This window comes from Salmo salar, chromosome ssa25 (genome assembly GCF_905237065.1).
Source record: "Salmo salar chromosome ssa25, Ssal_v3.1, whole genome shotgun sequence".
NCBI lineage: Eukaryota > Metazoa > Chordata > Actinopteri > Salmoniformes > Salmonidae > Salmo > Salmo salar.
Window position 1 is genome coordinate 14,024,568 of NC_059466.1, and position 12,477 is coordinate 14,037,044.

Below are 12,477 nucleotides of genomic sequence, written 5' to 3' on the forward strand. Positions count from 1 at the left end.
ATTTGCATATACTACAGAATGTTATGAAGAGTGATCAGATGAATTGCAATTAATTGCAAAGTCCCTCTTTGCCATGCAAATGAACTGAATCCCCCAAAAACATTTCCACTGCATTTCAGCCCTGCCACAAAAGGACCAGCTGACATCATGTCAGTGATTCTCTCGTTAACACAGGTGTGAGTGTTGATGAGGACAAGGCTGGAGATCACTCTGTCATGCTGATTGAGTTCGAATAACAAACTGGAAGCTTCAAAAGGAGGGTGGTGCTTGGAATCATTGTTCTTCCTCTGTCAACCATGGTTACTTGCAAGGAAACACGTGCCGTCATCATTGCTTTGCACAAAAAGGGCTTCACAGGCAAGGATATTGCTGCCAGTAAGATTGCACCTAAATCAACCATTTATCGGATCATCAAGAACTTCAAGGAGAGCGGTTCAATTGTTGTGAAGAAGGCTTCAGGGCGTCCAAGAAAGTCCAGCAAGCGCCAGGACCGTTTCCTAAAGTTGATTCAGCTGCGGGATCGGGGGCACCACCAGTACAGAGCTTGCTCAGGAATGGCAGCAGGCAGGTGTGAGTGCATCTGCAAGCACAGTGAGGCGAAGACTTTTGGAGGATGGCCTGGTGTCAAGAAGGGCAGCAAAGAAGCCACTTCTCTCCAGGAAAAACATCAGGGACAGACTGATATTCTGAAAAAGGTACAGGGATTGGACTGCTGAGGACTGGGCTAAAGTCATTTTCTCTGATAAATCCCCTTTCCGATTGTTTGGGGCATCCAGACAAAAGCTTGTCCAGAGAAGACAAGGTGAGCGCTACCATCAGTCCTGTGTCATGCCAACAGTAAAGCATCCTGAGACCATTCATGTGTGGGGTTGCTTCTCAGCCAAGGGAGTGGGCTCACTTACAATTTTGCCTAAGAACACAGCCATGAATAAAGAATGGTACCAACACATCCTCCGAGAGCAACTTCTCCCGACCATCCAGGAACAGTTTGGTGACGAACAATGCCATTTCCAGCATGATGGAGCACCTCGCCATAAGGCAAAAGTGATAACTAAGTGGCTCGGGGAACAAAACATCGATATTTTGCGTCCATGGCCAGGAAACTCCCCAGACCTTAATCCCATTGAGAACCTGTGGTCAATCCTCAAGAGGCGGGTGGACAAACAGAAACCCACAAATTCTGACTAACTCCAAGCATTGATTATGCAAGAATGGGCTGCCATCAGTCAGGATGTGGCCCAGAAGTTAATTGACAGCATGCAGCAGAGGTCTTGAAAAAGAAGGGTCAACACTGCAAATATTGACTCTTTGCATAAACTTCATGTAATTGTCAATAAAAGCCTTTGACACTTATGAAATGCTTGCAATTATACTTCAGTATTATTCCATAGTAACATCTGACAAAAATATCTAAAGACACTGAAGCAGCAAAATTTGTGGAAATAAATATTTGTGTCATTCTCAAAACTTTTGGCCACGAGTGTACACTTCAATACAGTACCAAATGGTGCTAACAACCACATTCTAACATTAGCTTCTTCATTGTGTGCACCTCTTACCTCGTCCAGGGGTGAACTCAAACCGGATGTCATTCAGCTCCTTCCTGGAGTTCCTGGCGAGAGAGATGGGAAGGTGATAAGTATTTAAGATGTGTCACATGTGAACAGACAGTGGGTCCAGGACCTGGTTAGCCTGTTTGTGGTTTACAACTCCATGGCATGACAACAATAGTCAGAGGAGTTGGCTACAATACAGATCTGGGACCAGGCCAAGAGTCCCTGTGTGTTCTATTTGATTCAGACTGTCTGAAAAGGATCCTGACAAGCAGACCCCCAGGAATGGAGGAGTGGAAAGAGACAGCCCGTCTGCCACATCGACACTTTAACTCTACGTGTCTCTAGGCTTCACACACTGGGCCATGTTAAGCACATCGTTTTCCTAACTAACTGCTTAAGTCAGTGTTACTTCTAGCTACTGTAATATCCACCTGTATTTATTTAAGGACGACACAGTTGGTGTAGCATTAGTGCTAAAATGTTTATCCTCGCACATGACTCATGTATACTAAATAGGCTGCACTGTAAAGCCCAATAAATGTGATTATTTTGAGTTGCCATGATGGGGGTAAGCCTCATGAAGAGTGCCAAAAAACAGCTGACTGATGTTTATAGTAAACAGCAGCCTCTCTGTGCATTGACCAAACCCTCACTGTGGTCTGTGTACCAGTGGTGAACATGCATACTGTACAGGTTGGGCAAAACTCCTCTACGTACTGTATATAGTCTATTGTGGTGACTACAATGTCATCAAATCAAATGTTATTGGTTGCATACACATATTTTGCAGATGTTATCGCAGGTGCAGCAAAATTATGTTTCTAGCTCCAACAGTGCAGCAATACCTAACAATACACACAAAATAAGCAATTTCCGAGTCAGGAATATAAATATAAAGTACCAGTGAAAAGTTTGGACACCTACTCATTCAAGGGTTTTTCTTTAATGGTACTGTTTTCTACATAGTTGAATAATACTGAAGACATCAAAACTATGAAATAACACATATTGAATCATGTAGTAACCCAAAAAGTGTTAAATGTAAAATATATTTGGATTTGTTTAAGATTCTTAAGTAGCCACCCTTTGCCTTGATGACAGCTTTGCACTCTTCGCATTCTCTCAACCAGCTTCACCTGGAATGCTTTGAAGGTGTTCCCATATATGCTGAGCACTTGTTGGCTGCTTTTCCTTCACACTGTGGTCCAACTCGTCCCATACCATCTCAATTGGGTTGAGGTCGGGTGATTGTGGAGGCCAGGTCATCTGATGCAGCACTCCATCACTCTCCTTCTAGGTCAAATAGCCCTTACACAGCCGGGAGGTGTGTTGGGTCATTGTCCTGTTGAAAAACAAATTATAGTCCCACTAAGCGCAAACCAGATGGGATGGTGGTGTATCGCTGCAGAATGCTGTGGTAGCCATGCTGGTTAAGTGTGCCTTGAATTCTAAATAAATCACAGTGTCACCAGCAAAGCACCCCCACACCATCACACCTCCTCCTCCATGCTTCACGGTGGGAACCACACATGCGGAGATCATCCGTTCACCTACTCTGCGTCTCACAAAGAGACAACGGTTGGAACCAAAAATCGCAAATTTGGACTCATCAGACCTAAGGACAGATTTCCACCAGTCCAATGTCCATTGCTCATGTTTCTTGGCCAAAGCAAGTCTCTTCTTATTAGTGTTCTTTAGTAGTGGTTTCTGTGCAGTAATTATCCTCTGAAAAGTTGATGTTGATATGTGTCTGCTACTTGAACTCTGTGAATAATTTATTTGGGCTGCAATTTCTGAGGCTGGTAACTCTAATGAACTTATCCTTTGCAGCATAGGTGACTCTGGGTCTTCCTTTCCTGTGGTGCTCCTCATGACAGCCAGTTTCAACCATCGGCACTTGATGGTTTTTGCGACTGCACTTGAAGAAACTTTCTTGAAATGATCCGTATTCACTGACCTTCATGTCTTAAAGTAATGATGGATTGTTGTTTCTCTTAGCTGTTCTTGCCATAATATGGACTTGGTCTTTTACCAAATAGTTCTGTCTTCTGTATACCACCCCTACCTTGTCACAACACAACTGATTGGCTCAAATACATTAAGAAGGAAAGAAATTCCACAAATTAACAAGGCACACCTGTTAATTGAAATACATTCCAGGTGATTACCTCATGAAGCTGGTTGAATGCCAAAAGCTGTCATCAAGGCAAAGGGTGGCTACTTTGAAGAATGTCAAATATAAAATATATTTTGATTTGTTTAACACTTTTTTGGTTACTACATGATTCCATATGTGTTATTTCATAGTTTTGATGTCTTCAATATTATTCTAAAATGTAGAAAATAATAAAAATAAAGAAAAACCCTGGAATGAGTAGGTGTGTCCAAACCTTTGACTGGTACTGTATATGTATAGCAGTGGAGGCTCATCAGAGGAGGAAGGGGAGGACCATCCTCAGTGAATTAAAAAAATATATATATATTGAAACATTAAAAAAAGTCATCCTTTTTAGATAAAACTATACTAATGTCACCAAATAATTGATTAAAACACACTGATTTGCAATAATGGTTCACAGTAGCCTCAACAACACTCTGTAAGTTAGCACTATGGCTAGTTTCCGTCCTCCTCTGGGTACATTGACTTCAATACAAAACTTCCAGAGGATGTCCTCCAACCTATCAGAGCTCTTGCAGCATGGACTGACATGTTGTCCACCCTTTCAAAATAATTGATCTAATACTGAAAGCATAAGCTACAGCTTGCTAGCACTGCAGTGCATCAAATGTGGTGAGTTGTTGACTACAAAAGAGAGGAAGACAATATTTGAACAGTTTTGAACAAATTAATTTATTTCAAAATGAAGGAGACACGAGAGAGAGAAAGTGCTAGCTATATTTCATTGTATTTTTTCCACTTTCACTTAGCTAGTGACTGCAGCTAGCAAGTTTAGCCTACTCAAACACCTGGCTCAAACAGAAAGGGATGCTATGCCATCTAGCTGGCTAATGCTATCCAACACTGGAACTCTTCCAAGTCAAGGTAAGCTTTTGGTTTTATGAATTTATTGCCACTGGGGCCCACTTGTGTAACTGCTAAACTGCTTGCTGACCACTGTACTGCATGATTGAAGCGGGTTTACTAACGAGTTAGTTCTAGTAGCTATGTTTGACTAGCTATGACAGTAGCTAATATGGTGACAACGATGTAGGCTGTGTGTAGCAATTATGATATTAATGTTTGGCTTGGAAAGGTTTTTTCACCTGGTCACAGATAGCTGATGTGTTGTGCACTGAAGTCCACAAGCTAAGGAAAAAGATGAAGAGGAGAGCGCGGAGATTCGAGAATAAATTCTACAATGGGCAGAATTATCATGCTGTTTGTATGTGCCTGCTATAAAAGTGAACTGTGTTGGTGTGTGATCAGGGATGTATTCATTCCACCGATTCTGTTGAAAAACATTTCTTAAATGTAAGCAAACGTAACGAAACAGGGATAAACATACCTGAATTTATTATGACGTGATCGTGACGTGAGCAAGACAGCAGGTAAAATTACTGAACCAAATCAACAACAGAGAACTGATCGTGATTGGATTGTCCTACTCCTTGGAATATCATGAATGCCAGAAATGTAAATGGGAAAATAACACTTTCAGAAAATTATTCGAGAAGTAGGCTATCATGATTATGTTAAGAAACTGTTGATACCATGTGTCAGCAGGAATAGAGTCCATTAAAGACAAATCTCAATGGGTTCCAAGAAGTTGATATGGAAACTGTGCTAATGCAATCTTGTACTTGCGGCTGTGTAAGACTGACATATTTGGAGGTTTGATTTGGATTTGAAGTGTCCTTGCAGTGGAATGACCAGAATAATGTACAACGTTTAAAATCACTCAAACAGTGTAATTGTCGTTGTTCGTTAGTGCTGATTAATGCTTTTTGAGGTTGGTTAGGTTTCAGTTCAATTATTTAAAAAAGATCACGGTTTTCAATGTCGATATTTTTTTTCAACATTTAATGCATTATGAAGTAATGACATTACAATGATTTTACAGCTTTATACACAGAAATTCCAAATCCCAAAATAGTGAACATTCAATTGCCAAAACATTGAAAATATTCCATTGTCTGTGTCAGGTCCACATTGGATAGATATCAATGGAAAAAAAGGACATGACTAAGAAATAATAAAATATTTTAGTTGTGTATATTACTTAGTTTTGATGACATTATTATTTTTCATTCCTTAAATTCATCATCTCATCTCTGCTCAGACATTAGCATGAGCATTAGCAGCTACCATGCTGTGTTGTCATGTGTTTCTGCCTTGCTATGTCGTCGTCTTAGGTCTCTCTTTATGTAGTGTTGTGTTGTCTCTCTTGTTGTGATGTGTGTTGTGTCCTATATTTATATTGTATTTATTTATTTATTTATTTTAATCCCAGGCCCCCGTCCCTGCAGGAGGCCTTTTGCCTTTTGGTAGGCCATCATTGTAAATAAGAATTTGTTCTTAACTGACTTGCCTAGTTAAATAAAGGTTAAATATATATATATTTTTTAATTGTATATACACTGCTCCAAAAAATAAAGGGAACACTTAAACAACACAATGTAACTCCAAGTCAATCACACTTCTGTGAAATCAAACTGTCCACTTAGGAAGCAACACTGATTGACAATAAATTTCACATGCTGTTGTGCAAATGGAATAGACAACAGGTGGAAATTATAGGCAATTAGTAAGACACCCCCAATAAAGGAGTGGTTCTGCAGGTGGTGACCACAGACCACTTCTCAGTTCCTATGCTTCCTGGCTGATGTTTTGGTCACTTTTGAATGCTGCCGGTGCTTTCACTCTATTGGTAGCATGAGACGGAGTCTACAACCCACACAAGTGGCTCAGGTAGTGCAGCTCATCCAGGATGGCACATCAATGCGAGCTGTGGCAAGAAGGTTTGCTGTGTCTGTCAGCGTAGTGTCCAGAGCATGGAGGCGCTACCAGGAGACAGGCCAGTACATCAGGAGACGTGGAGGAGGCTGTAGGAGGGCAACAACCCAGCAACAGGACCGCTACCTCCGCCTTTGTGCAAGGAGGAGCAGGAGGAGCACTGCCAGAGCCCTGTAAAATGACCTCCAGCAGGCCACAAATGTGCATGTGTCTGCTCAAAGGGTCAGAAACAGACTCCATGAGGGTGGTATGAGGGCCCGACGTCCACAGGTGGGGGTGGTGCTTACAGCCCAACACCATGCAGGACGTTTGGCATTTGCCAGAGAACACCAAGATTGGCAAATTCGCCACTGGCGCCCTGTGCTCTTCACAGATGAAAGCAGGTTCACACTGAGCACATGTGACAGACGTGACAGAGTTTGGAGACGCCGTGGAGAACGTTCTGCTGCCTGCAACATCCTCCAGCATGACCGGTTTGGCGGTGGGTCAGTCATGGTGTGGGGTGGCATTTCTTTGGGGGGCCGCACAGCCCTCCATGTGCTCGCCAGAGGTAGCCTGACTGCCATTAGGTACCGAGATGAGATCCTCATGAGATCCTTGTGAGACTATATGCTGGTGCGGTTGGCCCTGGGTTCCTCCTAATGCAAGACAACACTAGACCTCATGTGGCTTGAGTGTGTCAGCAGTTCCTGCAAGAGGAAGGCATTGATGCTATGGACTGGCCCGCCCGTTCCCCAGACCTGAATCCAATTGAGCACATCTGGGACATCATGTCTCACTCCATCCACCAACGCCACGTTGCACCACAGACTGTCCAGGAGTTGGCGGATGCTTTAGTCCAGGTCTGGGAGGAGATCCCTCAGGAGACCATCCACCACCTCATCAGGAGCATGCCCAGGCGTTGTAGGGAGGTCATACAGGCACGTGGAGGCCACACACACTACTGAGCCTCATTTTGACTGTAGTGTGGTTTTCCACTTTAATTTTGAGTGTGACTCCAAATCTAGGCCTCCATGGGTTGATAAATTGGATTTCCATTGATTATTTTTGTGTGATTTTGTTGTCAGCACATTCAACTATGTAAAGAAAAAAGTATTTAATAAGATTATTTCATTCATTCAGATCTAGGATGTGTTATTTTAGTGTTCCCTTTATTTTTTTGAGCAGTGTATATAGCTCTGGTTTAGGAGAATAAAATAGATAAATTACTCCATAAAGGCCATCCAGTGAATTTCCATATTTGTCACATGCCCGATCCTTTCCTAAGGTCAAATGAAGTGTTGAAATGCAGCTGAAACACGGAATATAGCAGCTCAAATGCGTTGTATAATTGATTTAATGTAAAACAGGTAGAATATTTTAATCTTTCAGAGGGTGATAGAAGTATTACAGTAGCAGAAGGTTGGCTAAGGATAATGATGTAAAAAGGGACTTGTAGTTTTAGTAGTTCCATACCGTGTGAAGGTAACATCTGTCTGTGAGTTCTCTTGGCTCCGAGCTCCCATCTGGCTAAGAACTAAAGCAGCCTACTAATTCATACAGCTTTCTTATACAGCAACTTAAAACCAGCAAGAGGATGCCCCTCCTAAAACCGACATGATGCATAAAAGTCCATCTGCATGTCTATCCTATGTCAATTTCACACTGTACTACCCCATCTAAATGCTCTCTAACATTGGCATTAATACAGTACATGGAGTCATTATAACAACAGCACAATGACTGATAGCTTCAAAAGGAGGGGAGTGGCTGGGCAGGATACTGTACACAGCGTTGTAGGAGTGGGATTAAATTGGGCTGTAATTAAGATGCATAAATCACATCCATCTAAGCCCGCCTGCTAGCCCTAGACCTACATTTTACAGGAGATTTTGCATGTAAGGAACATGCTCCGACACATCTGTGAGGGCTAACTTAGTTCTGCGAGATAGAGAGAGAGAGGCAGTAGGAAGAGAAGTAGGAGTGGATTTCCATCAGCTGCCTGTGAGTCAACTTTACTGGTCCAATTCTGCAGATTCACAGCTAGAGAGAAGTCAGGGGTGAAACTTGAGTTTAGGATGAGTAAGATCTCTCCAGTTCATCCACGGACAGTGGGTGAGCGTGCTGAAAGTGTTTCTGCGGCCACATCTGTGGCAGAGGGCCTGAGCCCTGCGTCTCCAACTACCAACTAAGTCCTCCTCCAGAGAGATCGGCAGCAGATTCCTGGAAAGTCCCTGTCAGATTACATTGTGGGAGGTAGATAGATCGCAGAGGACAGTCGGAGCTAAGCCGCACACACAGATTGAGAAACCGTTTAGAAGTTTTAGGGATTTTATCTGCTTCTTTTAAAAACGTTAATCTTCCAGAGTCTTACTAGGAGTGTTAAGATTTTCTTAAATAACTGTTATTATCAACCCATCAGCACAGGGACAGAATAAGCCATGAATAAACCGACAGAATAAACCAGGATTTTGCTCAGTCATCTTCAAATCCCAACATCCCACACCTTCCAAATGAATCACCAGAGACGTCAGTGGGCACTAACAAGCATTGGGGCAATTGGAGTGTTTACCAGGTAAAGTATGAGCTGAAATAATTAGTATAGAGAGGTCTTCTATCTACTAAAATAGATTTCCCCTGGTAGGCAATGGGGACTCAGGCAAACACTTGACTGGCAAACACAGAGAGAGTGCCATTCATGGAGGGGAGAATCTCCACTGTAGAACATGACAGAATGTCATCACTCCCAGGTCCCCTGAGTAACTCAAGTAATGTTTGTCTATAGAACAATTTAATACTTCTGAACTGCACTCTGCCACCTAAGCTGTTTGCAATGTGTCCTGTCCAGACTTATGATTGGTATGTTGGGGAAAGTTAGCTGTTAAGCTCTCTAGCACTGAGAGCGTTCACTGCAGTTCAAGACCGAGGCCAGGTAAACAGATGGTCTGTTGTGTATAGACTACACACAGGGACTGACAGTGACCAGAAATCGGCTTTGACATTTCTAACACACCGGCCCATTTTTTTCCTTGGGGCCCCCACAACTGACATTTTTTCCCCCCTCGATGACCACACACCTGCCCATTTTATTTGTTGAGGCCCTCATTATTAGCCAGTTAATTATAATCCCCCCCCCAAAAAAATAAAGTTAGACAGGCCCACCAGGCTAAAAATGGACCAGCCTATCTGGCATTTGCCCGAAATGTCAGATGGTCAGTCCGCCCCTGACTACACAGGAGAACTCTAAATCCCGTGTGGCATTGACAGGGAGGTAATTTCTTAAAACACCAACAAACAATCAATACACACATCTGAAGGTAAACTGGGGAGTGTTTGGGGTCAGAGGGAAAGTACTTCAGAGCTCCGGCCTTGGAAAAGCCTACATGAACGGGCCCACTACATGAACGGGCTGTCAAAATAAAGGAGAGTAATTTGACTTCCTCATGGGTTTTAATGAATGAGTTTACACACGGCAGCACACAATAATCAAAACTTTTTGTCTGAGTGTACACAAGGCAGGGTGGGCTGCATGGGCATGATAACACCAGCCCATGGACAGACGGAATAAATATGCCACATCTGCCTGGAGCTCTATTGGTTGTCTGACTTCTTTCCTCCCATGATTACATCCCCTATTAAATCAGCAATCAATTGCCAGTGAGGATGAAACATCAATATCTGTGCCAAAGTAGTCTTTCTTTCATGGAGCAAATGTTCAATTTCTTCTGTACAAAATAAAACATTTCAACTCCCAGGTCATTCAAACTTTTCCTGTCGTTCTTATTGTCTTTTAATTGAAGTTTCCTGCCGGTTCCAAGTCCCCCAACTAAACTATTGACTTCACAAGTGCCCACCAGTTTGCCGCCAAAATATTGACAACAAATACCTAGACTTAATCAAATAAATACAAGTGTAAAAATTGTTTTAAAGGATATTATGCTGAAACCCTCATATTAAGCACCAATGGTATTCACTAAGTTGATGGTTTATATTTAGGATGTTTTACAGCTTTGTCATTCTGCTTTATTTTTTAAATCATCTTATTTAATGATGTCATATATTTTACATGTGATAAGGCCACACAGAGAGCCAGACATAATTACAGACGCCTTAGATAATCTGAAGTACCCATAACGGCCACTAGATATCCTGTGATAGATTACATGAAATCCTCGATAGATATCAAAATTCTGATAGTTTCCATGTAAATTTAGAACGTTTTCAGTAACATACCCTGCCTTTGCAACCCTAACCATGGTCAACTAACCATAGCATCCCATCTGAATACAATTCTCGAAAGAACCTTAATTTATGGGTTCACGCTGGCATAAATCCCTTTCTAATCAGCCTTAACATCCTTATCAGTTTTGGGAGGAGAATTTATATAGTCTTGTGTTTGTTCTTTCAGATGCAATTACGTTTTTCAAATTAGTTTTGTATTTTTACCCAAGAGAACCCCACCACCACACGATGCAGCACTTATATCACCAGAGCTCTGTTCATGGTTTACTCTTAGCGAAGCAATTGTTGGATTAAAACTATAATTACATTTGAATCTGCATTGATTATTATGATTACAAAACTGAAACCTAAGAAACTTGTCAACACAATTCTTTTGTAAAAACAACTAGATACATCTAGCTACTATTGTATGGAAGAGTATAACGTAATATTATGTTTGGTGGAATGTGGTGTGTCCCATCTGACTGCCGATCAGTCGCTGATTCAAATATAAAGATGTGTCTAGAAGAGAGTGATTACTGTAATGCCATTGTGACTGGAAAGAGACAAAGCTGGCACTATTCCACATGGGCTTTAATAATGCTATAGGTTTCAGGTTGAATCAGGTTAGATAGCTCCAACAATATCCCCGTCTCTTTTCCACAACATCAATTCACTTTGAATGGAAATAAACGGCAGTTATCTCACTTGTCCTACTATTATGTTAACTAGATAGTCAGCAAAGAAACAATGTAAGAATTGTATGAAAACATTTCCTAAGCTCCTTGGGGATGTCCTATGAATTATTCAAAATAACATTCCTTTCTGTGATTCCTTTCACCTAACATGCATCCTCGGTACCCTCAGTACATTTTCTACAGGGACCTCCTAGCCCTCTGTATTTTTTCCTCGCTCCAACTCTGACTTTTATTAAGCCTTAATCCTGTTGTCAAGCTCTCACTAAAGACATGTCAACCCATTGGTTGACAATCCAGACTTAAAGTCACGTTGCTGAATTTCTAACATCTGTTCCACCCGTCCTCTCAGACAAAGAGGTCTGTCGTTCTCTGCATCTGTCCTCGAAAGTATGGCTGCATCCAAAAGGCACGCTTCAAAAGTATTCCCCCTTTTTACTGTATCTGCTTAAGGACCTGTTTGTCACTCATAGTCTGACCAGTGACCATGTCATCTCCTGATCCTCTGGGGACTGGGTACACTAGACGTCTTTAGGCTGATGCATTACAAACTGTGGTGGCAAACATATATTCTGTCATGCGAAAAGCGATGGTGAGTGTAGATGATGGTGTTATAATGGAACACTTGTTTTAGTGCACGGACTCAGGACTGTGGAGAAAAGACAGTATGGCATTAAACCAGTTTACGACATATTCAAAAGCTGTGCAATGTCACCAATGTAATTCAGCCCAGCGAATCAAATGTAATGTAATGCTCTTTCAAGTGCTCCCAGAACTGCTTTTACAGTTCATGGGCTAAATGGGGTTATATAGAAATCTCTCTGCAAATATATCCACATCATAATTCTACATAAAGTGTCAAAACCGATTGCAACAAAGCCCCATTATTGCTCTATGGGAGATTGGGAGTTGAAGAGGCTAAGCTAAAGCCATTTGAGTTTATCTGAACAAGTCCTTCAGCCAAAGGAGGGCTTGTAAACTGAGAGTCCTGATAAATGTGTTGCTCTCCTTTGGCTGCTGCATGACAGGGACTGACTGTTTCAGCACAGATCAGAGGTGTGGATCTTGTCAG

The 12,477-nt window shown here is 41.9% G+C and overlaps 1 protein-coding gene across 3 annotated transcripts in view; it reads right to left on the minus strand.

Moving 5' to 3' along the window:
- Window positions 1-12,477, minus strand: part of LOC106586202 (STE20/SPS1-related proline-alanine-rich protein kinase) — a 34,241-nt gene that overhangs the window by 4,786 nt on the left and 16,978 nt on the right. For all 3 annotated transcript variants that reach the window (XM_014173211.2, XM_014173209.2, XM_014173210.2), the window contains one exon: window positions 1,560-1,612. In XM_014173211.2, coding sequence (XP_014028686.1) covers window positions 1,560-1,612 — 53 coding nt within the window. The remainder of the gene's footprint in view (window positions 1-1,559; window positions 1,613-12,477) is intronic.